This window comes from Phodopus roborovskii, unplaced genomic scaffold (genome assembly GCF_943737965.1).
Source record: "Phodopus roborovskii unplaced genomic scaffold, PHOROB, whole genome shotgun sequence".
NCBI lineage: Eukaryota > Metazoa > Chordata > Mammalia > Rodentia > Cricetidae > Phodopus > Phodopus roborovskii.
Window position 1 is genome coordinate 10,224,982 of NW_026126540.1, and position 25,283 is coordinate 10,250,264.

Genomic DNA, 25,283 nt, shown 5'->3' on the forward strand with positions numbered 1-25,283 from the left:
AAATATTTAGGTCTCCTAAACTTACTATGTTTCAAATACTTTTTTTTTCTAAATTTTATTATTTTTTTTCTTATTACACTTCGATCCCAATTCCCTCTCCCTCCCTCCCATACCCCCTGATCCCCCCCCCTTCTGCACAGGGAGGATTAATACCTTCCAGGAGGGATCATCAAAATCTGTCAAGTCATTTGCAGTAGGGACTAGGCCCTCCCTCCTGGCTCTAGGCTAAGCAAGTATCCCTCCATGGGGAAGCTCCCAAAATCCTTTTGTGCACCATACATCTTAGTGCCACTGTCAGAGGTTCCTTAGTCTGCCCAGGCCTTCTAACTGAGACCCACATTCAGGGGTTCTGAGTCAGTACAATGCTGGTTTCCCAGCTATCAGTTCATGAGCTCCCCCTTGTTCAAGTCAGCTGTCTCTGTGGGTTTCTGTAGCCTGGTCTTGACCCCTTTTCTTATCACTCCTCCCTCTCTGCAACTGGATTTCAGGAGTTCGGCTCAGTGTTTAGCTGTGGGTGTCTGCTTTTATTTCCATCAGCTACTAAATGAGGGTTCTATGATGGCATATAAGTTAATTATCAATCTCATTATCAGGGAAGGGCATATAAGGTAGGCTTTCCACTGTTGCTCAGATTGTTAGTTGGGGTCACCATTGTAGGTGTCTGGACATTTCTCTAGAGTCAGTTTTCTCTTCAAACCTGTAATGGCTCCCTCTATTATAGTACCCTCTTTTTTTTTTTTTTTTTTTTTTTTTTTTTCTGCTCTCGTCTATTTGTCCCCTGACTCAGTCTGAATCTCCACAATAGTTTACCTCCATCTTTTTTTTTTTTTTTTAAAAATAAGAATTAGTAATGAAGAAAAATATTGTAAAAGACCCTAGAAGATGAGAAGATCACCATACTCATAGATAGAAAGAATCAATATTATGAAAATGGTCATCTTACCAAAGACAGTGTATACAACCTTAATAATATTTATATGAAAGCACAAAAGACCAAAAGTAACCAGAGTAAACCTGAGAAAAATAATACTTCTGGAGGCACCACCACACTTGATTTCAACTTATAATGTGGATTTTTAATTATTCCTTGATACTTGTCCCTTATATTGTTTTTATTCCAGTAGAATTCACTGAATCAGCTGACTCTTGGGAAGTAGGAAAGAAGGTCAAGAAACTTATTTTATAAGCATATTTTCTCTGCAATTTGAAACTTTCCCATTTCTTGAATTTTCCTCTATGAGCAGTGTAGGTTCCAGCCACCCAAATAGAATCTAAAATCAATGCTGAAAAGTGACAACATGCAATAGAACGTACCTTCTATTAGAGTTGCCTCCCTTACACTTATCTCAAATTGAGCTTTAGTTATCGTTTTCTTATTGTTCTTATAAAACTACATGCAAATATAGATCTGTTACAGTACAGAATTCATGATGCTCATGGCAACAAGATACCCATCAGGCAGTCATTCTCTGTGGGGTGAAGTGTGTGTGTGTGTGTGTGTGTGTGTGTGTGTGTGTGTGTGTGTGTGTGTTATAAGGCAAAACCAGGAGGATAATTTATTTTTGTTCTAATTAACTTATATATAAATTTCTTCTGTATGGTATGTTCTGGCATATATCTTGTGGCCATTAAAATACTTTCTGAAGTTCCTACAATACAAGTAAATTTAGCTTTTTGATAACACTTGAGATGTACAGAATTTTAAAAAAGAACTTAGGCTCTGAAGAAGGATACTATGCTTGCTGCATAAGCCCAAAGAAGACCCCTGAGTTCAAATTCCAGAAGCAGTTCTGCACAGTAGTAATCACAGCACTGGGGAAGTAGAAGCAGGAAGATACTTGATGTTAACTGACGACCCTGTCCAACCTAATGTGTGATCTCTATGTTCTAGGAGAGACCCAGCTTTAAAAAATAAGACAGAAAGTGATTAAAAAAAAAAAAAGTTGCCTTTTGGCCTCCACACACATGTATGCCCACATAGATGTGTGTGCATGGATACACACAAATTTAAATCTCAATCACACACATACACACACACACACACACACCTACACTTGTATGTCTGGGATCTCCCAGTGGCTAAATTAGAGAGTAAGTGATGTGTCCTATGTATCCAGGAGAAAGCAGATGCTGAATTTACAGCGTAAACTGCCCCCCCCCACACACACACAATTCTTCTATCGATGATGGGAAAAGCTTTAAGCTGTTATGGAAGTAGCTTAATAAGGGACAATTTCCTGTCAGTGTGGACTGTTAAACTTGGATTCAATTTAGAAGGAAATAATTAAATCCATTTCTCTCCTGATAACTTCAAATAAGAAAACACTATATGAAGAACCTTATGGAGAAATACAATAAATTCCAGATTTCTCACCCCTTCCTAACAAACTTTCAAATTGGCTGACTTCCCTGACATATCCTTTTTCATACATCCTTAAAGCTGTTACTGTATTATAAACACTGTTCTGAATATGAGCGTGAAATGAGACTAGAATCCTTCTGTGGATTCTTTTTATATCGGCTTATGCTTTACTTGGTTGCCTACACTCAGTTCTGCAAATAATGACTTGTCCTTTCAGATATTCACAGCAATGAACAGGATGAAGAAACTCACATTTCTGTTAGAACCCCCTCATCCCGTGACAGTTACCAGGCAGGTGTGTCCAAGTACCACTCATATAACACTAAAGAATGTCAGGGAGTTTCTTAATAAGGCAAAAAAAAAAAAAAATATTTTTGAGTTTGTAGTTCCCTCTTGTCATAGTCTGTAGTCCTGATTAGGAATGTTTAAATGTAATGTATACAGTTTCATTTCCCAAGTATAAAACTACCGTGAGTCATGAGTTCTTTCAGAATATACATGCATATACATATGTGTATGTAAGAGTAATTAATGAAATAGGAGTCAATGAATTTGAAAGAGAGCAAGGGGATGTAAGGGAAGAAGAGAGTAGAGGAAATCATTTAATTATATTATATTCTCAAAAAAGATGTAATCTTTTGAGAAAAGAAGAATTAAAAGTTAATAATCTTAAACAGAGCTCAGACCCAAGAATCATTTCAGGGTTAGTCACGGTTCTTTCTGTCACCCACACCTCCTGTGCAACTGACAGAGAACGAATTTCTTAGAGGAACTGATAATGAAGAATTTAATTCAGATGTCTGAGTCAGGATGCATTTTTTAAACAATAAATCTATGGTCTATAAGGTAGCAAAATAGCATACTAGATGGCTTGTCTTCATGATGGCACACAATAAATGCTCAGTGTGTAGCACGTTGAATGAGCTCGATACTTGATGTTTTTGACATATGAAAATTACAGCCTCATGAATTTGAAGTTAATTTAAAAGTTCCTCCTTGTTTACTTATTGTCAGAATCTCATTAGCTAAATCAGTCTGGCTAAATCCAATCTTGAAAATGCTATGCTTGTTAGCCATACAAGAAAATAGCTTTGTGTGGCCTCAATAGAGACTAGAGTGAAATATACATCTAAGGGTTTCACCTCAGGAAACTGTATGTTGTCCTCAGACTATCACATGTGATCTCTAACAAATGGTCCAGGATAGAGCTAAAGGAGCAGACAGAACACAAGAGCTGAGGTTAATAGCACAGGGAGCAAGGGACAGAAAATCTAAGATGAGAAAGGACACTCTCTCTAAATACAACATGATACAATTTCATCTGGATTCTTTGCTGTGTACCAGTTGTCCTATCCACATCTCTGGATACCATTACATTACAAAGATGTATTTGCATCTCTGCAAGAAGTTACAGCATCAAGACAGGTCTAAAACTGACCATAAATTGTTATGACAATTTCTGCAAAACTTTATTTTTCTTTTTTAAAATTTATTCTTTTGTACAATATATCCTGGCTGAAGCCTCCTCTCACTCCACCCCTCCCTCTTTCCTCATCTTCCCTCTTCCCCAGATCTACTGCTCCTCCTTTCACTTCAGAAAAGAGCAGGACTTCAGGGATACCAACCAAACACAGCATAAGAAGATGCAGTAAGACTAGAAACAATGCAGTAGGAAGAAAAGGGTCCCCATAGCAGGTAAAAGAGTCAGAGACACCTCCCAGTCCCACACAAGCACTACACACTCACACACACAGAGAGATAGATAGACAGATAGACAGACAGATAGATAGGTAGATAGACAAATTAGAGAGAGAGAGAGAGAGAGACTGAGGGGGAGAGAAACTAGTGCAGACCCCTGTAGGCTTCAGTGATTGCTCTTCATTCTTTCTGAGTCTCTATGATCCCTGCATAGTCCAACTTATGAGCCATGTTGTGGTGTCCACAACTCCCCTCTTCCTTACAATCTTTCCTCCTTCAGGTTTTCAGGATTCCCCTAGATATGGGTCTCTGATAGCTCTTATAGGCTGCCAGAGGAAGCCTCTCTGATGACAACTGGGCTAGTCCTAGATCTATGAGTACAGCAGAATATTATTAAGACCCATGTGTTGTTGCTGTTGTTTATACAGGGTTTCTCTGTGTAGCCCTGGCTGTCTTGGAACTCACTCTGTAGACCAGGCTGACCTCAAACTCAAAGGTTCACCTGCCTCTGGTTCCCAAGTGTGGGGATTCCATTTTCTCTTTATGCAGTAAATGATTCCTCAGAGGTTTTCCCTTCATTTCCTCAGCCCATCAGAACATACTCATGGGTCACTGTGACATGTAGATGGATGAAAAATGAATCAGGCTATAATTCATCCCTCAGCAAAATATTTAGAAGTTAACCTTACTGTTGGATATTTTTAGATTTTTTTTCAGAGTTCTAGAGAGAGAACGAGGAAGAGATAACCAGCTTTGCATGAGTATCACATAAACAACATTTTATAAAGGAAAATTATAAAATATAATTTTTAAAAACTTGATTTGAAAAACTAAATATTATATTGAGCAACAAACACCTATTACATTTAGGAAAACACCACATGACAGGTCACTTATGTAATTTTGTTTCCTTCCATGTTCCTAGCACCCTGAACTTGACCTGATAAGAATCGGACAAGTATTTATTGAATGAATTGTTTATATGAATAAATCTGAACATTGTACCCACAGATGAGTGTTTCATTAGGTCATGAAATAGTTTTCATTCTCAAGACATTGTTTAATATAAATAACTGCTTCCTAAGTACAAAATGATGGGCCTGACAAGTATTTCCATCATGAATATCAACATTTTTAAAACAATCCAAGGCCAATGTGTGAGGAAGAAACTGTGAGGATTTCTTAAAGAATTAATGGGGACTTTGAGACCATTAATGACTGGCCTAACTCTGATATGGGCACAGGAAACATGTGGCTTTGATTGAGGATGAGTGTTGATCCATCTCTCTGATTTGGTTTACTGAATCCTTTCTTTGGGTTTCATGTCTCTTATTTTGCTCTCCATATGCACACAAATCCAAGAGAAATAACTTGTTGCTGGCTGAGTATAGTTTCTCCCAATTGTGCCAATAGAAAAATTTTGTATTATGCCATTATATAGGAAGCCTAATCCACATTTTCAGAATGATTTGGGACTTAACAGTATTGTCTGGGCACTGATTTTATTTTTATTTTTTTTACCCAGTACTCACCAGCTATAACTAAAACATTTTGGAATTTCAAATGGAGCCTTTCTGTCATTTGAGCTCTCTAAAGAAAAGGAGTTTCTTTTTAAGTCAAAGCATCTTAGGTATAGAAGCATGTGTGGTAGAGTTCTAGATACTATTTTCTCTGCTTTTTTTTTTTTAATGCATCTGTTATGGGCTATTTGATTAAGAGCCAATGTTATAAAAAGCTAATATTTTCATACTGCTAGCTTCATGGGATAGCCACTAAAAATATGAGCTATTTAAGTTGCTTAAATTTAAACAAAGTTAAGATATAATTTTGAGCTACACTAACCACATTGCACAAGGCCTACTAATACAAGTCCTAGTTTCTGTTTTAATTACGCAAGTACATGTAGATAATAAATCTGACCTTTGAGAAAATACTACTAACAGCATTGAATCAAAACATCACTGCTAGAATAAATATCTGTAAACTGTTCAGTTACAAATTGGGCAGGTATACATACCTCTACCCACAAGCCTTGGAGGACATCAAGGGAAAGTGGGAAGAAAGATTGTAAGACCAGAGGTCTGGAAGGAATAGCAAAAGCCTTTCTTCTGGACATGACAGGACTGCTGAACTTATGGACTCTCAGAGGCATGGAGTTGGAAAGAGCTTATGAGCCCCCATTCCATAGCCGAGAAGCTACTGAAATGTGACCACTTTTGAGTGAGAACAAGTCAGTTTTCTTGTAGAGTATGTTCCCTGGTAGGTCGACCATGGTGCCGTGGATAGTCCTACACCCATAAATGGGTGACACATATTAAACTCAGAGGGTCATTTTTTAAAATGATATGGAATTAGGAAGAGAACAGGAAGGGTAGGTAGATCTTGGAAGAGTTATGGGAATGTAAGAGCGATTATGATCAAAATACATTATATACATGTATTAAATTCTCAAAAATTATATTAACAAAAAACTCACAGCATGACCAAATTTCAGTCAAATTTCTCTGAACCGTTTTCTCAAGTGGGTATTGGATTTTCTCTTGGGTCTGATTAAAAGTCCAGTTTTAGTAGGAATCCTGCTGGGTCAGCTTTGCAATTATCCACTACTCTTTGTATCTGACAAAATTTCTCATTCACTGTCTTCAATACTTTATCATCCTGGTTGTCTTTCACGAGAATCTTGTTAAGTCAGTTTAGGTAAATTGCCTCTTTTTCCTGTAATTTCTCTTGGTAATTTCCTACTCTTCTATCTCCATTTTGTACACACATGTGCACACACACACACACAGAGAGAGAGAGAGAGAGAGAGAGAGAGAGAGAGAGAGAGAGAGAGAGAAGGAGAGAGAGAGAGAAAGAGGTGAGATTCATTTATTCTTTTGTTTATAATCATGCCAGTACCTCTCCACTATTTCAGAACACCCATCACAGTGTAGTCTCTTGAATGAAGTCTTCCTTATCATTTTTAACAAATAGCATACCTATTTTGATAGCATTACTCTAGATTTAAAAAACAAAACAAAACAAAGTATTTTAGTTTTTAGTTTTTGAGAATTCTTTTAAAGAGAGGAAGGGGTCAAACAGATATTTATTCATAGCTGCTTAAGATGAAAACAAAAACAATTTACCTGGAAGTTATTGTGATTATTGAATATTCTTGGAGGTTTAGAGACCTTATCTCCAACAGGGCGTTTTGATTTACCAGGCATTTTCCCAAGTTCAGCTTTTGAGATAAGTCTGAAAGGGCTTTCCTTTTTGCCTGATTTAATCCCACGGGGGAGAGGGGAACACGGGCATTTATAATGCTGCAAACTGTGAGTTAAGAACACAGGGAAAGATGTGCTGAGTGGCTGGGTTTAGTTAAAGGAGAAAGAGGAAAGGACCAAACTGTTGTGTTGTAGGAAAGATAAGACTTTCTCTTTGCGGATTAAACAACTCAGTTTGCTGAAACAAACAATAGAGTACTTAAAGGAGAAAAATCCACAATACCTTGTGACAAAATACATCTAAATATGATCCCATTCTTCTTGCATCTTCTTTCTGGCAGTAGTTAGGAAATTGCAGAGGGGTGGAAGAAGTGTCATGCTCTTTGGCTGTCTGAGCTTAAAGCAGCTAAGAGGGTATCAGACAAAAGCTGCTTATAGCAACTGCTAATCTCCAAAGACTTTTAAAATAATTAGCACATCAGGGAACCATGCTTGGGGCTATTGTTATTGTTTGGAGTCCCAACAATATTACATGTGATTACATTTTGCATTTCCTTACTACCTTGGCTACTGATATCCAGAAACACGTTGATTTAATAAGTACTTGGGGGTAGAAATATTATTTATTTATTTGTTTGTTTGTTTGCTTATTGGGGGGAGCAGGGTTTCTCTGTGTAGCTTTGTAGATCAGGCTGGCCTCGAACTCAAAGAGATCAACCTGCCTCTGCCTCCTGAGTGCTGGAATGTAAGGTGTATACCACCACTGCCTGGCTAAAAGTAAATTTATAAAGGACATAATGTTTGTATCTTTAGGAGAAAAAAAAAGTGAAGATTTATTCATGTCATAGCAGAAAGTTAATTGTAAACTTTTCTATCATTCCTCAGGATTATTTTTAGTTATCACTTCTCTGGCACAGAATGTAGTGTTTTTATAAGGCATTTAATTTCTCTTACATTTAGTTAGTTAATGTGGGGGGGGGGGGCATGTTGTGTGTGTCTGTACACATGCCATGTGCATATGTGGAAGTCATTGAGATCAGAGAACAACTTGCAGGAGTTGGTTCTCTCTTCTACAACATGGATTCTGGTTACCAAACTCATGGTGCCAGGCTTTTTGGCAAATGCCTTTACCACTAAGGGAGCAGTCTCCTCAGCTCCATATTGCTCTTTTCAGTTGAACCTTTTTAGAACTTTTGTGATAAAAAATGTAGCCATTACAATATTTCAAAAACGCAGAGTTATTATTTGGGGAGTTCACCACATATTCCTGCCTTTCACATGCATTTCCACTTACAATTTCCAAAGATATTGGAAAGCCTCGATAGTTTAGCACACCAACAGTAATCCTTACCCCAGAACAGAAGGATTATTTCCCTTTCCTATCTTTAGAACATTATGATCACTTTTCTGCCCTTAACTACACTGCTTGGCATGTAAGAAATATGTTTAGTTTTTGTTGTTGTTGGTCTGTTTTTGTTGTTGTTATTTGTTTGTTTGTTTTAGCTACTATAAAAGGGAAAGAAATATTGTGTGCATGTATCCTCATTCTCAGGTCCTTTTAAAAATTTGGTTGATGTTTTATGAGAAAGTTAGGTGACCCCCCCCCCCCGAACATTGGCATCATACACAGAAAATGTATGTTCTTGGAAAACTTTCATGTCTCTTCTTCATAAACTGGATCTAATTATGGATACTTTCAGCTCTAACTTCAAGGAAAAGTTTTCGGGAGAGTCCAGGACCCCTGACAAATGCCCAAAGACCACACTTGTTTAGACCATAGCAAGAAAGAGAAACCATGTCACAATGCAACTCTGACTGGAGATGGGCTGGTTTCTTTGAATTAGAATACTTATTGCAATGTCAGAAAAATAGACACTGGGGAAGAGGAAGCAGACACTGCATGTTACAAACAGAAATTTTGCTGAATTACAGGTCTGCTGAGATGCTGGTTACTATTATTATTATTATTATTATTAATAGTGTTAACAAGTAGTAACCTTTTTCTGTGTTGTACCAATTAATTATTCCATACATTTTCCAATGTCATTGCTGCTGATCTGATGATATATGCCTTTGTTTTAGTAAAACAGAAAACATAGACCTGGAGATTTCAGCTCATTTCACATTTTATCAATAGAGTGAATACTAACCCACATTGGAACTGAAAGACCTGCAGAGCATGGAGCGTGGACCCTCACGCCCTGACTCAGGAAAGGCGGCCCCCCAAAAAATCACTCACAAGAAGTGGTCTTGATGTAAAAGCATGAGGTCTTTTATATTCCAAGTGCACTAGGTCCACAGTCATGCGCCATGCAGGGGCAGAGGACTAAGGACCATGAAGGCAGAAATAAGATAGCTTTTATAGGATTACAACAAAGCCTGCACATCTTAAACCAATCATCTCATAGCATCCAGAGCGGGAGCGGTGTGGACCAATCAATTTAAACCATCCAAGCCCGTGCATTATAGACCAATCAGTTTCCTATAGCCCAGGAGGTTTGCATTTGCCCTGGTTCCTGGGTGGGATGACAAAGCTCAAGTACTCACAGGTCCTGTCCTAAATAGTAAAGAATGTGACCTTTCACCTATTTACTGGCTGTGGGCAGGGTCTGGAATTTAAGGTTCAAACGTTTAGCTTCCTGGGGTCATTGGAGAGTTAGGCTGTATTTTTTCCATTCTGATAGAACAATGTTTTAAAACACTTTTCCAAACGGTCATCAGAAAATTTTCAAAACGCAAGGCAAAATAAAAAGGATGTGATATTTTCTAAACACAAATACATTTAGTTTAAGGACCTGAAATAATTCTCCATCCCTCTCCTCTCTTCCCTCTTTCTGTTAGTTATTTCTTTAGTTATTTCCACCTGCCTTGTTTTAACCTCCTGGAGAAAGGACATTTAGCTATTTTTCTCAAGTCACATTAATGAAATCAGTTTTTTTAATGTGAAATAATTGTGTTATTAAAACATAATAAGATGCATTTTTGAATCATCTCACTAATGATGTTGGATATCAGAAAAGATCTTGTTTCAGTTTTTAAATCATTTGGTTTTTTATTTATTTGTATATGTGTGTAAGTATGTGTGTGTAGGGGGTGGGATGCACATGCCACAGCATGCTTGTGAGGTAAGAGGACAGCTTTAGGGAGTCTGTTCTATACTTCCATCACATGAGTCTTGGGATTGGCACACAGGTTGTCAGACTTGGCAGCAAACTCCTTTGCCTGCTGAACCATCTCATAAGCCTGAGATGTTTTGTTTTCTTTTTAAAATATTCTTATTCATGTGGGTGCTTCTTTGTGTGTGCACCAGATACCTACAGGTGACATCCAAGGCCCCAAAAGAGTGTCAGATCCCCTGGATCTGGAGTTGCAGGCAGTTGTGAGGTCTTTATAGGGTTCTGAGAATGGAGCCTGGGTCTTCTGCAAGAACAGCAAGTGTTCTTAACACGTTAGCCATCTCTTCAGTCTCTTGAGAAGATTTTTTTTTAACTATCTGTTTAATAGTGCTGGCATTTAATTATATGAATCTCATAAAGCAATTATAAGAATATTGCTCCCTCATGTGCTTTATGCTGTGTTTTGTAATATAGTGTGCACATATTCACAGACACCTGCACACACACACACGCACACGCACACGCACACGTACACACACACACACACACCACCTCCCCTACCACTTCTAAGAAGGGGGAGAAGTGCAAAACAATAGTTTATTCAAAGCTGAATTCTTCCTCTTGTTCTACTACTGCAGCATGTTATCAACTGCTATTCCAGGATGGTAATTCTTTGTAGTTTTTGCATTATGTAGCCCTTTGTAGTTTGTGCATTAAAGCATTCGATTCATCAATTCAGTCTATTGTAAATAATAAATCTCCAAAATAAGGTTACATGTGAGAACAACTGGCTTGAGAATGTTGCTTATTAATTCTAGTGGCCCTGACATTTTGTAGACAAATGTTATCACAGTAACATTTGGGTGGCCCCTGTGTCATTGCTCAAGGAGGTGTGCTTGTTCTAACTGCTTCCAATGACCAGCTGTCACATTATACCAGTGTTAGTGACAGTACCACTTTGTCAGGCTGGAAAGGCAGTCTCACATGCAGGGAGGAAACACTTTGTCAAAAAAAAAAAATAACAAATGAAAATGAGCTAGTATCCTTGGCCCAGATGAATTTAACCAGTAATGTTCAGAAACTGCAGCCCCTCTGGCTATTTCGTGTGATACAGCATTGTGTGACTTCAAGTCTTATATCATACTAATTCAATAAACATTGATTTGCCATTTCCTCTGTGTAATGCATTCGTTGCTTATTCTCATTAGTCTAGAGTACGCAAAGAAGAATGCCCTTTGTTAGTGCTCTCAAAACCCTCAAAAGAGATGCTACATATATGGAATTACCTTTAATATGTGGAAACTCTAACTGAAAAACCAAAAGGATGTTAATGAAGGGTGTAGGTGCAGGGCAGAGACTGAGTTGTGGCTAGAATCAGAGCATGGGGAACTGTGATAAGGTAGTTCCAGAAAGAGCTGTACAAGCCAGCAAGAAAAAGAGGGATTCTGGGGCTTGTGTTTCCAAAGAGCATCTGACAAGAGTGGCAGGGTGCATGGAGACAGTAGTATGTAGAAATTTATACAAAGGATTATATACTGTGAGGACTTGTGGGGCTTCTGTGAGTCAGCCTTCTTTCCTGGTTCATACGTGAGACAGGGAGTGTGGATTGAGAAATGGCAGATAAAGACATTAAGAGAAGGACAGAGACACAGGATAGAGTCAGAGGGCAATCCAGTAAACAATGAATATGTCAAGTTTTTCTTTTTCTTTTCTTTTTTTTTTTTTTTTACATATCGATCCCAGTTCCCACTTCCTCCCTCTCTCCCTCTCTTCTTCCCTCCCTCCCTCACATGGCCCCCACCACCCTTCCATCCCACCCCACCCCCTACTCCACAGGGAGGGTGATGCCTTCCAGGAGGGATCAACTTATCTGTCAAGTCATTTGAAGTAGGGACTAGGTCTTCCCTCCTGCCTCTAGGTTAAGGGAGTAAATTTGTTCTTCAACATTCTTATGTATCTCAACCAAAAGGGAGTCATGACAGAAGATTTCTATTATGTCTAAGGAGCAAACAGACTTTCTTCCCTTAATCTTCCAAGCATTTGGTAACCACACCTTTTATCTGGCCTTGAGGGTCAAAAGTAAACACACCTGAGCCTAAGTCTGTTGCTATTTAGATAAGACATCCACCACAAACACAAAGGCCAAAACACCCTGCAGTAGCATAGCCTTAGACCTTTAGATCTTTTGACTTATCATGGACAGTTTTGAACTCTCTGACCTTGAGGCAAGATGAAGCAGACCCATCTTTATGGGCCCCAACAATATACAAGACTAAAGCTCTGGGAGTTTGTTCTGGCGGTTTTGTCAAAGCAGTTGTCTGGAGGCTACCAGCATGTCAGATTGAAGAGGATAGTTAGTAGTCAGAGAACAATGGAATCAAAAAAGGACAGCAACTACATTTGCAGCCTCTGAGTAAACATTAGGAGAAGTGCATGGGATACAATATGGAAATGTTAACAACCACTGGATATGAGGGAAAGGAGTTAAACTATAACCAAATATTGATTTTGCAAGGGGGCAGGAGAGTCCTTGATAAGGTAAGGAGCCCTGTTTGAGAGAAACAGCATTCAAAATGCCAAAGCAAAGTAAAAACTTCTAAAGCCCACGGGAACATTTAGCAATTCACATTGGAAAGTAGGCTGAATATCTTTGAGAATATGTTAGCTATTTTGATTAATAAGGAGGTTGTGACATTTTGCAGACTAGTATGAGAAGTGTGTCTGAGAGAAGAGCAAGACCCAGTAAGACATATGGGGAACACATACACTTACTAGGTACATTAGGGAAATGAGATCCTGACCCAACCAAAAGTTAAATACCCAAGAGTAGGATAGGTGACACCACAAATATATAACCAGGATAGCAAAGGAAATTTGATCTGTAAACTGGAAGTTCTCTTTCTGAAACTGGGCATCTAAGCTTTTAAAATGCAGTTCTTTCTATGGTTTTGAAAAATGTTTCACGGTTTGACCTGTTGCCACCATCCCCAGACACAGGCCCCTATATTCCTAGTATAATTTGCTGTCCATAGCTAGCTCCTCACAGCCTTGCCAGAAACCTCTTCCACAAATATACTGGGTACTTATTACCGGAGACCTCTGGTTACTGAAAGATATATTTATAGTTTTGACAATGGTTTCCTGAAGACAGGGAGACGTGCAAAATGCAGGGCTGCCAAACACAGATTCTTTATCTGAACTATCTGCTGTAGACTAGGGCATCTTCATCTGAAGTCGTTGATTATCCTACACAAGGAATATCATCTGACATCATCAGTACGGCATCTTTTTTTGATGGGTTAATTGACCTTGTCCTGATTGTGTATTCACACTGTGATGTGTGATGTCTCTGAGGACAAGACCCTGTATTAAATATTTTTATATCTTTATAAACCTCTACTTTCTTGGCTGAATGAATGTACAAAGATGTTACATTAGCTGGGCCAGGAGGAATGATAGGTCCTCATTTTCATACTACAGCCTCTTGTTTAACTTGTATGTTAAAATGAGTACTTCACACAGAAATTTCCTCACTTATTTCTTTAATAATTGTGTAGCATAGGAGCTCCATTTTCATTCACAGATGTGGATGCTAAGGCAGAGAAAATATATCTGACTTCCTGGGGTCATTTAATATAAACCAAGTCCTGTTCTCCAACACTTGTGTCTTTCTGTTTATTCAAAGCCTGGAGGAATATTACCTTAATAACCCAGGACATATAAGGATGGCTCGAGCCCTAGTTCTGGGTCCAGATCTCCTATGATAATAGGAAAGCTTATAACAACTCAGATCATATTGTTTTCATTTATAAAGTGGGAGCACTTCTTATAGGGCAGCAACAAAATTTAAGCAAGCTGTTATTATTTCTTGATAGACTTATGTGTAAATTAAAATGCTCACAAATACATTTTAATAAACTATCATTTTCTGGACTTTGTTGATAATATAGTTTTGTTTAATATGAAAAAAATGGATTTTTTGTTACCTTGAAATTGGCTACTTATGTTAAGCCCAATATTTTTTAAGGCCTGAGTTATTTACTGGCAGATACAACTATCTTTTCATACCACTTAGACTTCCAAATTTTCTGGATGATTACATTATTTTCAGAGGCAGGTCATGTCCCATAGTATACTTATGGAGGACATAGAACAACTTTCATGAATCAGTTCTCCATAACTTGTGGGTCCTAGCGATAGAACTTTGGCCTTCAGATTTCATGGCATGTACCTTTACCCACTGAGTCTTCTCATCAAATCTTTTGTTAGGATTTAATTTCCATTTTTATTTTGTGCAGGTTGTGTGTGTGTGTGTGTGGTGTGTCTGTCTGTGTGTGTGTGTGTGTGTGCTCTAGTGTTTGCAGAAGCCAGAATGGGGTGTCAGTTCTCCTGGAATTGGAGTTACAAGTAATCATGAGATGTGTGATATGAACTTGGCTCAGAGGAAAGAGCAACAAGAGATCTTAACCACTGAGCAATCTCCCCAACATCATAGTATGTAATTTTAAAGGAAAGTAATGAGGCCCAGGTTCAGGCCTTCACAGTCAAGAAGTTCAGATGGCATATTAGACTGTCAAGTATACTGATCAAGAAGATGGCCTTTGGGGGATCATGAGGTGGTTCATCAGGTTAAAATACTTGCTTTGCAAAAGATATCCAGCCTACAATCCATAACTCCAGAGAAGCTTGAATCCTCTTCCAGAAATAGTTGGAAGTAGAAGCAGAAATCCAAAACTAGCATGTGGGCCAAGCTCCTGGAGTACCATCAAAGTGAGGGAAGAGCGATAATATGAATAAGGGAGTCAGGACCATGATGGGAAACCCACAAAATCAGCTGACCTGAGCTAGTGAGAGATCACTGACTCAGGTCTGACAAATGGCGAACCTGCATAAGAATGAACTAGACTCCCTTAATATAGGTGACAATGGTGTGACTGGAACAATATATGAGGCCACTGGCAGTGGGTCCAAGATTTAACACTAATGTACAAACTGATTCAGTGGAGCCCATTCTATATGAAGAGATACCTTGCCTACCTAGACACAGGAGTGTGTGCATGTGGAGAGGTGACTTGGTCTTGCTTCAACTAGATGATGGGACAAACTTAGTAGACTTCCTAGAGGAGGCCTTACCCTCTCTGAAGAGCAGATGGGAGGAGGGGAGAAAGTGGAGAAGTGAGAGGAGAAGAGGGATGGGGCACTGGGATTAGAATGTAAGAAATAAATTAATAAAAAAAATACTTGCTTTGAAGCCTGATGACCTCAGTTCTATGCCCAGTAACCATATAGTGGAAGGATAGATTCAAACTCAAGTTGGTCTCTTTGGTATATACATGCCCCCTACTACACACACTGAATAAACATACAAGCTAACTAACTAAATAAATAAATGGAAAAAAAAAAAACCAAGGTGGGCTTTTGAATCTGACTCGGATTTATGATCCACATCCACTAAGTATTATTGAACCTAATGAATTCAATAACGATTACCTCCTAGAATCCATAGCATTTAAAACATAGGTTCTGAGATACACAATGGAGTCTGCCTTCCTAAATGAGCAAGTATTCCCCAAACTCATTACAAAAGCAAGGAGATGGGGATTGTGCATAGAGCCTTGAGACTTTTCAGACAAAAAGAGAGCATGTATCTAATTCTAAAATGTGAAGGACATATAGAAAGTGACCAAACAGTTCTCTGAAGCCAGAATTGCAATGCCAAGCACTTAGAGTCTTCTGGTGAAAGCCTGCTAGGAGTATACTCTTCAGTCAGATTGCTATGTACAATGTTATTGGATTAATTGAGACTATCAACTCTAATTAAAATACAATTTTCCTAATGTGTTTGTTCAACATTATGTGATGTTTTAATGGTAGATTTAAAAAATGATCAAGAACAAATAAGTTACTTAATTGTTTTAATAAGCAGTTTGCCTTCCAGATGTCTATAGTGACTTAGAGGGAGGTTATTAGAGAGAGAGAGAGAGAGAGAGAGAGAGAGAGAGAGAGAGAGAGAGAGAGAATATGTGCCAGGTCTTTCCTCAGTCTACAGATCAGAATATGGGTAACAACTTTAGAAAACATTTGAATTTGGGGTTTGTTTTGCTTGGATAACATTGAGATTTGATGTCAGTCGGGGTTCTCTAAAGAAACAGAGCCCATGTGTGTATATATGTATGTATACATACATACATACATATATATATGTGTGTGTGTGTGTGTATCAATATCTATATCTATGTATCTATATGGTTGTGTGTATGTATATATTTGTGTGTATTAAAAGAGGATTCATTAGATTGGCTCACATAGCACAGTATGGATAGTTCATTGATAGCTATCTGTACCCTGAAGAAACTGAGAACCCGTGCCTGCACAGTCCAGGAACTGGATGCCTTATCAGCCACAATCTAGTGAAGAAGGCCTAAAAAGTTCCTGAAGAGTCACTGTTCACACTGAAAACCCAAAGAAACAGAGCTCCAATGTTAGTGAAAATAGCAATGGTAGCAGCATTAAATATAGATACACTCATAAGCAAGGGGTAAAAGAAAGCAAACAAAAAGCTTTTATAGGTGTTTATAGAACTCAAAAGCAGGTATGCATACATATGCAAAAAGCACTGGCTGAGGTCTTCTCCTATTCTTGAGATTTATAGCCCTGGCCAGTCTACTTTATGCAAATTAGAGTTATCTGAAAGGAGGTAACCTTAATTGAAAAAAATCCTCCATAAGATCCAACTAGTACATTTCCTTAATTAGCTATTGATGGGGCAGGGCCCTGCCCATTGTTGATGGTGCTGTTCTGTGGATGGTGGTCCTATATTCTGTAAGAAAGCAGACAGAGCAAGCTGTGATGAGTAAATCTGTTAGCAGCACTTCTCCATGGCTTTTGCATCAGCTTTCTGCCACTGCATACTTGACCTTTTTGAGTTCCTATCCTAATTTATTTCAATAATGAACAGTGATATGGAAACATAAGCCAAATAAATCCTTTTCTCCTTAAGTTGCTTTAGTTATGGTGTTTCAAACATAGCAATTGTAGCCTTAAGTCAGAAGTCGTTATCAATTACTAGGATGACAAATATAGATTGTGTAAGAATTTTGGAACTTTGAAAAAGAAGAGTCACTGAGTGTTCAAAGTTTGGTGAGCTGATCTGTGGGAACTTGGAAGAGGGGAGGATTTGGAAGGTGGGGGACTGGACCTGGCATTTTTGAAAACCCAAAGCTCACCCCCAGTGACACACTTCCTCCAACAAGGCTACACTAACTCCAGCAATGCCACACCTCCTAATCCCTGAAATTCTTTCAATAAGTTTCACTTTTATGAGCCTGTGGGGGCCATTCTTATTCAAACCACCACATTTCACTCCTTGCCTCCCACCTCCAGGCTTGTAGCTATATCATAATGAAATAATTTATTCAGTTAAGCTTTAAAAGTCTTCATAGCATAGTCTATCACAGTCTCAATACCAGTTAAAAGTTCAAAGTGGAAAGTGGAAACAACTAAAGATGAAAGACTAACAGAAAAAGGGAAGAGAGGACAGGAGAGGAAAGGGAGGAACTTTCAGTTCCTCAAACTAAATGTATCACATCTTTTATGAGACTCAAGAAAATCTCTTAAGTATAACTTCTAGAAGAAAGGGAACATAGTAAAAAAATACTGGCGGGGGTAGGGAGAGAAGACCAAATCCAACAGAGAAAATTCCAAAATGGGCATCTCCATACGTGATGTCTAAGTGTTCTTCAGAAACCCAACTTCCAGCTTTGCTGACTACAGCAAAGTTCTTTCTCTTGGACTGTTTCCACATCATGTCTGCAACTCTTCATGGCCAGTATCCCATGGCTCTAGAACCTCCAGGATCTTGAAGTCTCCAAAAAAAATTCAGGCTTTACCTTCACACAATGACCTCTTCGGAGATACCCCTGATATACCCCTGGTCTCAGTGGCTTTCCTTAGCAATAGAGGAAGATTCCTCAATCCCTTTCTTGTATTTGTAACTATGAAGCTAGAAGTACATTGCCCAAACTGTTCAGTTTTGTTGTTTGGTTGGGCTGGTACTTGGTCCCTTCTTTGAATTACATTTGAACCAGCTGAATTTCAGCTGTTGATGATTCCATTCGCTGCTTAAGGTTTTCTTTCATTTCTTTACACAGGTTGGAAATTTAGCTGTGTGGGTTCTTGCCCTGAGGTACCACTTCTTTTATTCCATTTAGCATCAGGCTTTTCTTTAAACTTTTTGTGTTGTTGAGCACTAGCTTTAATTCCATCACACATCCTGGTGCTTCTTTTCACTTCAAACTGTACATTTTGTATCTCTCTTCATCTAGCTTGCTCCTTTTTGTAATAGATTCTCATAAGAGCAATTACTAATAATCACATGTCAGAGTCCATTAGAGGCTGTCTTGAAATCTCCACTGCCACTGGTATGAACAAAACAAAACAAAACAACAACAGCAACAACAATAAAACAACAAATGCTTTAATTTATCCTCAGTCTGATTTTTAGGACAAGGGCAAAAAATAGCAACATATTTTTGGCATAATATCACAAGAATGGTTTCTAGGCCACTTACTAACATTCTTGAGGTGGGCCCCCACCATTTAAATTGCCCTCAATATTGTCTTCTTTATCCTACTTGGTTGACCCACTAGCTATTCTTGAAGTGTCTGTTTTCTTCTGAGCTCTCACAGAATAGCTCACCATGCTTTGAATACTCAATGGTTTTTCTCAAAGAGTTTCAAAATCATTCCACACTCCTACCCAAAACAACATGGTAAGTCTGACCAGCAGTACCTCACAATTCTGGTACCAATTTCTGTCTTAATTACGATTACTAATGCTGTAATGAAACACCATATCTAAAGTAACTTGAGGAGGAAAGGCTTTCCTTGGCTTATACTTTCATGTTCCTGTTCATCATTGAAGGCTATCAGGACAAGAACTCAAATAGGGCAGGAACCTGTAGGAGTGAGGTGAGGTTCATCGTGACTTACTCAGCCTGCTTTCTTCTAGAATTTAGTACCAACAGCCATGGATAGCATATTCACTATGGACTGGGCCCTCCCCATCAATTACTAATTTAAAAAGTGTCCTAGAGCTGGATATTATAGAGGTATATTTTCAATTCTGAATTCTGAATTGAGCTTCATTATCTCAGATAACTCTAACATGTGTCAAGTTGACATGAAACTAGCCAGAACATCATATATACTCTTAATGTCATGAATGTTATAACCACATCCATCCTGCTCCTTGGAGAAACTTCACAACTTAGCAATCTTTTCTGTTCAATTGACTATTAGTTGATTCTTTTTAAAAGTAGAAGTTTGGGGATTATGGCTTGTGATAGTTAATCTTGATTGCCAACTAGACATATGTGGCAAGAAGGGACTTTGATTTAAGATTTCATGCATTTTACTCAGCTATGGGCATGCCCATAGCTGCCATGTTCTTGATTTCTCATTGATTCAGGAGGTTCTAGTCACTAGACAGGTGAACTTGAGTTGTATGAGAAAGATACCTGAAAGACAAATAGACCTATCCTTCTCAAATTGATTTGTCATTGCTTTATCACAGCAATAGGAAGCAAATAACGACAAGGGTTTAACTCAGTTTTAGAGTATGTGCTTAGCATTATACCTTCCATTACACACACATACACACACACGGGTGGGGCATGACAGGAAGCTTGTTCTTAAATCTTTAATGGGCATTTTTACAGATAAATTAGTAGTATCAAATAGTTTTTAAATTTCAGCTTATTAAAAATTTTTATCTTATAGTCCCACAAAGTACTAATTCTTTGTTTTTCTTCCTTTAATTTGTGTATCAGAGATAATAGTTAATATATAAATTATTATTTTCCAGACTTCAAACCATTCCAGGATGGCTTATTTTGGACTGTTATCTTTGCTGGCCATGCAAAGTGTGATGATAAGGGCTACTTTCCCAGATGAAACAATAGCGGAGCGGTCAGTAAATATGTATAACCATCTTCGAGCCACTGGAGAAGATGAAAACATTCTCTTTTCTCCACTGAGCATTGCCCTTGCAATGGGAATAATGGAGCTTGGGGCTCAAGGATCTACTCTGAAAGAAATCCGCCATTCAATGGGATATGATGGCCTGAAAAATGGTGAGTTGTTGGGTTTTATTTCTCACAATTATTTGAGTTTAATTTTGAATTCAATCATATTGCCTTCTGTGAGGGGCAGTAATATTCACTATAGGTAAGAAATGAATTTATTGTAAGAAATTTTTAGAAGGGTTAGAGTAAAAGAAAGGGCTCATTCCAATCTCTAGTCATAGCTAAGTAAATCTAAGGAAATCTTCTCACAAGTATTATTTAAATAAGTTTGCATATTAAAGAAAACAAAATGTGATTCTGCAATTTCCAGTGTAAATTATCAAAGAAATAATGAAGAGGTAATGTGATATATTATAAAGAAAAGGGCATCATAATTATGAAGCTTATCACATTCTACTTTATACTCAATGATATTCTCATTGTTTAAGAATATCCAAGTCTTTTGAAAAGTACTATTATTATAAAAATTATAGGAATTAGGGAAAATAATTTTGAAATGGGGTGTGAATTCTGTTTTAATGCTTTTTTTCCCAATGTACACACGAGCAAATTCATCAGAAAGTTAAAAAAGAAAGTAATAGATTTCCTCCTTATGATATTTAATAGTCTGGAATATTTAAAGGAATATCTTTTAGATAGTTAAATTTTCATTGATAACCCAAAAAAGATCAGTTGGATGTAACCAAGCCACGTATTTTGAAAGAAACAACTTAATTTGGTTCTTCTTTGTAGACTTTATGCAAGTCACAATAAAGGGCTGCAATTCAAGCTCCCTAGTATGTGCCAAGGTCCTGGGCTTGATCTCTGACTCTGCAAAACTAACAAACTAAAACCAAACCAAAACAAATAAATAAAAACAAAGAATATCACTTGGCTATTGGACCAAGCTAATTGGAGCATTTAGAAACAGCCCTTGAAGATCTCAGCTACAGTCTCTGTAAGGAGAAAGCCTGCTGTTTTTCCTCATGTCCTTCCCTGTGTTATTGCGCTCTTCCACTGATAAACTTGTCATTTGCCATCTTGCAGGTGAAGAATTTTCTTTCCTGAAGGATTTTTCTGACATGGTCTCTGCTGAAGAAAGCCAATACGTGATGAAAATTGCTAACTCCCTCTTTGTGCAAAATGGATTTCATATCAATGATGAGTTCTTGCAAATGATGAAAAAGTACTTTAATGCAGAAGTCAATCATGTGGATTTCAGTCAAAATGTAGCTGTGGCCAACTACATCAATAAGTGGGTGGAGAATTATACAAATAGTATGTGCTTTCTTTTCACTATTTAGTTCAATTTTAAACATTTTTTACTTTAGGAGGTGTAAGTGTCCTTGCTTTTACTACATTAGTAAATCTGTGACCCTGAGTAGAATATTGTCTCTGATTATCTTTCATCAATGTTCTACAATAGAGGAAACTCTCTGTGTAGCTACTGTGTCGAATTTTGCTTGAACTATCTGATAAATTAGAGACAGAGTGGTTGTTGGTGATGGTTTCATTGCAAAAATTAAAATAAAATAGGAAAGAAATAAAAATCAATGTTTGAAGATATTTCTTGGTTTTATAGCCATGACAGGTGCCAGTTAGGAGTCCTGGGAAGTCTATGGGACCTCTGACAGTGAAACCAGTATTTATCCCTAGTGCACAAATGGATTTTGGGAGGGATACACTCTCAGACCAGATACACGAAGGGGGGCCTAGGACCTAGAAGATTTCCCCATAGAAGGCCTCACTCTCTTTGGGGAGTGACAAAAGGGAAAGATATTCATTCTAAAATTAGTGGTTAACTGTAGCTCAAGTTAGTAGAGAGAAATTAGAAACTGGCTACACATGCTGTGCACTTTATTTCTAATTCATGTCATTGTTTCAAGATTTATTTTTATTTTATGTGTATATGTGTAGGCCTCAGTGTATGTATATGAACCACTTACATACTGGTGGCAGCCACAAAAGGGCTTCAGAACCCCTGGAACTTGGGTATGAGCCTGTGGGCGTTGGGAACTATTCATGGGTCCTGTGTAAGAGCAACAAGAGCTATTAACTGCGGAGATATTTTTTAAATGTATTTTAGGTGGTTAAACTTATATCATTTATTTCCCAATTAACAAGTTAGATAATGGAAATAATAATTTAAAAATTGGGAATAATTAAAAGTAGTTTAATGGAAGAGAAGGGGAAGAAAATTAAGGTATGAGAATATGCAGAAAATATACCATAAACAATATACAATGATGCATAAAAACTTAAAAATGAATTAAAGATAAATTAATATTTTAAGTAGGTTAGTACACTTGTTTATTAAATGAAATCTCATTGTCAAAACTTCCCAAATAGTTTTATTCTAAAACCTTATATTAGAAGAATAAAACTGTTGCATGTAAGGTTTTTCCTCCAGCCGCCGGTCCCATCACCATGCCAGCCCCAAATGTCACACTGAGACTCTGTATTTGATATAATGCTGTTGGTCAGTTACTTGTTTCTTATCAGCTAGCTCTGTCTTAATTATTAACCCATTTGTATTAATCTAAGTATTTCCATGTGGTCTCATCTTACCGGAGAGTGGGGCTGATGTCTGTTCTCCCCAGTCTCTACATGCTGACTCCTCTTTACTACTTCCTCGAATCCTCCTTGTCTCCTAGTCCCACCTATATTGTCCAACAGTGCTTTATTCATTAACCAGTATGAGAAACATATTTACAGAATGACATCTCCCATCATAAATCACTATCAGACACTCTAAACCCTGCAACTGATACAACTCTGAGATAGTGTTTATCTTAAGAAGTGATATGGTTGACAAAATGTTAAATAAATTTGATCTTTTTTCAAGTATGAGATTGCTTCACATTATCAATCATTCAAAAAGAATAACTATCTCCCTGAAATATATTGTGTTATTAAAATATGCTAGCTTTCAAATTCATTTGATCACTCTTGGGAAATATCAACAACATGTTGCCTTAGAGGATAGACTTTAAAAAATTTCAAGTGATAGAGAAACAAATGTATCAGGAACTAAATTAGCTTTCAATTATCTGTTTGCATCTCATTAAAAGCAGAAGGAAGATGAGTAAAATTTAATGGGGACATGTTTTATAGAATGACACTTATATGCCTGTTGAAGAATAAAATTTAATGGGTTGAGAGTGAAGTCAGCACTTAAGAGCACTTGTTGCTCTTTCAGAAGACTTGGTTCAGTTCCCAGCACCTCATGGTATCTCAACACCATCCACAGTTCCAGTTCCTGGAATTTGAAACTGATTTCCAGGGGCACCAGTCACACACGTGGTGCACATGCATACATACAGGCAAAACAAACATATACATACACATAAAAGTAAATTGATCCCTAAAAATAAACTTCCAGATATTGCTGTGCTTTGCCTATGTTCATAGTTTTACATGCATTATTGCATTTACAAGTATTGTAATATACTTGGATATGAGTGAGTAGTTTTTGTATCAGGATGCTATTAGGCATATCTTGCTTTGGATTACCTTAATTGCTAATGATTTAATTATGCATGTATGATAGCATTTTTCCTTTAGAAGTAAGATCCTTCTACTTCTGTAATATATACATCTTACATTCCTTGGGACCCACTCTATCAGAGGGTGGCATTGGAATTCTTTTATGTGTCTTTCCACTTGTCAATTTAACGTGAATTCTCTGTATTTTACCTAAATAGGTCTGTTGAAAGATTTGGTATCTCCAAGGGATTTTGATGCTGTCACTAATCTGGCCCTCATCAATGCTGTGTATTTCAAAGGGAACTGGAAGTCACAGTTTAGACCTGAAAATACCAGAACGTTTTCCTTTACTAAAGATGACGAAAGTGAAGTACAGATTCCAATGATGTATCAACAAGGAGAGTTTTATTATGGTAAGACACTTTTTTTTAAAAAAAAAAAAAAAAATTCTTGTAGTATGTCAAAAATTCTTTTGGAAGTATGAAATATTTATTGCTCCAATACCTTGTGAATATAATTTGGGCTATAGTTCCATTTTCTTGGCTGCATTTCCAAAAGCTTGTCATTAGATCATGACTGAGTTGTATAGTATTGACAGTCTTCTAACATATATTTTTTTAAATTTATAAAGTTAATTACACTTGCCAAGTGGCTTTTCTCATCTAAAATTATCTGATATTGGGTTGGCAAGTTGACTTTCTGGGTTAAGCATTTGCTATGTAAGCATGAGGACCGGAGTTTGAATGTCCAACACTCAATGCAAACTGGACTCTATATTGTGCACCCATAATCCCAGCACTGGTACCTTGAGATAGGAAATAGACAGAGTTTTCCTGGAAACACATGGCACTGGTAACCTGTCAAGACACAATAGTAAAACAATGCTAGTCCTGCTGTCAAATGAAAAAGTAGGCAAGGACCTCCATACATGCTCCATGGTATCTTTGTTTCTGCAACAATACATGCACACACACACACACACACAATAAAAGTTCTGATCTTGTGTGATAAAATGGTGAAGTAAGCAATAGACTGTAAATCATAAATCTAAACACAGGTTATAGCTTTTTTTTTTTTTAACCAAGTCTTAAGGTTATAATCACATCAAATTGCAATTTAGAAGGTGTATAGAACAGACTTTCTGATAGGCAGGAGAAGTAGAACGAAGCCAGTAGTTGGGGGTTTTGTTAATAACTAAAATTTCTTAGGTATGAATCCTATCAGTCTAGTGAAGGATTTAGCTTAATTAAAGCAATTGATTTGCATTGATTGGATGTATAATTCTTATGCAAAAGTTAAACTTGTGAGTTTACTAAGAGCTTTGTTGAAGGCTCTTGGATTGTCTTAGCCTAAA

General features: G+C 37.5%; 1 protein-coding gene across 1 annotated transcript in view; it reads left to right on the forward strand.

Moving 5' to 3' along the window:
* Window positions 1–25,283, forward strand: part of Serpini1 (serpin family I member 1) — an 86,877-nt gene that overhangs the window by 39,529 nt on the left and 22,065 nt on the right. Inside the window, exons 2-4 of the mRNA XM_051199040.1 lie at window positions 20,245–20,512; window positions 21,491–21,721; window positions 24,148–24,342. Of these exons, the coding sequence (XP_051054997.1) occupies window positions 20,263–20,512; window positions 21,491–21,721; window positions 24,148–24,342 (676 nt within the window). The 5' untranslated portion in view covers window positions 20,245–20,262. The remainder of the gene's footprint in view (window positions 1–20,244; window positions 20,513–21,490; window positions 21,722–24,147; window positions 24,343–25,283) is intronic.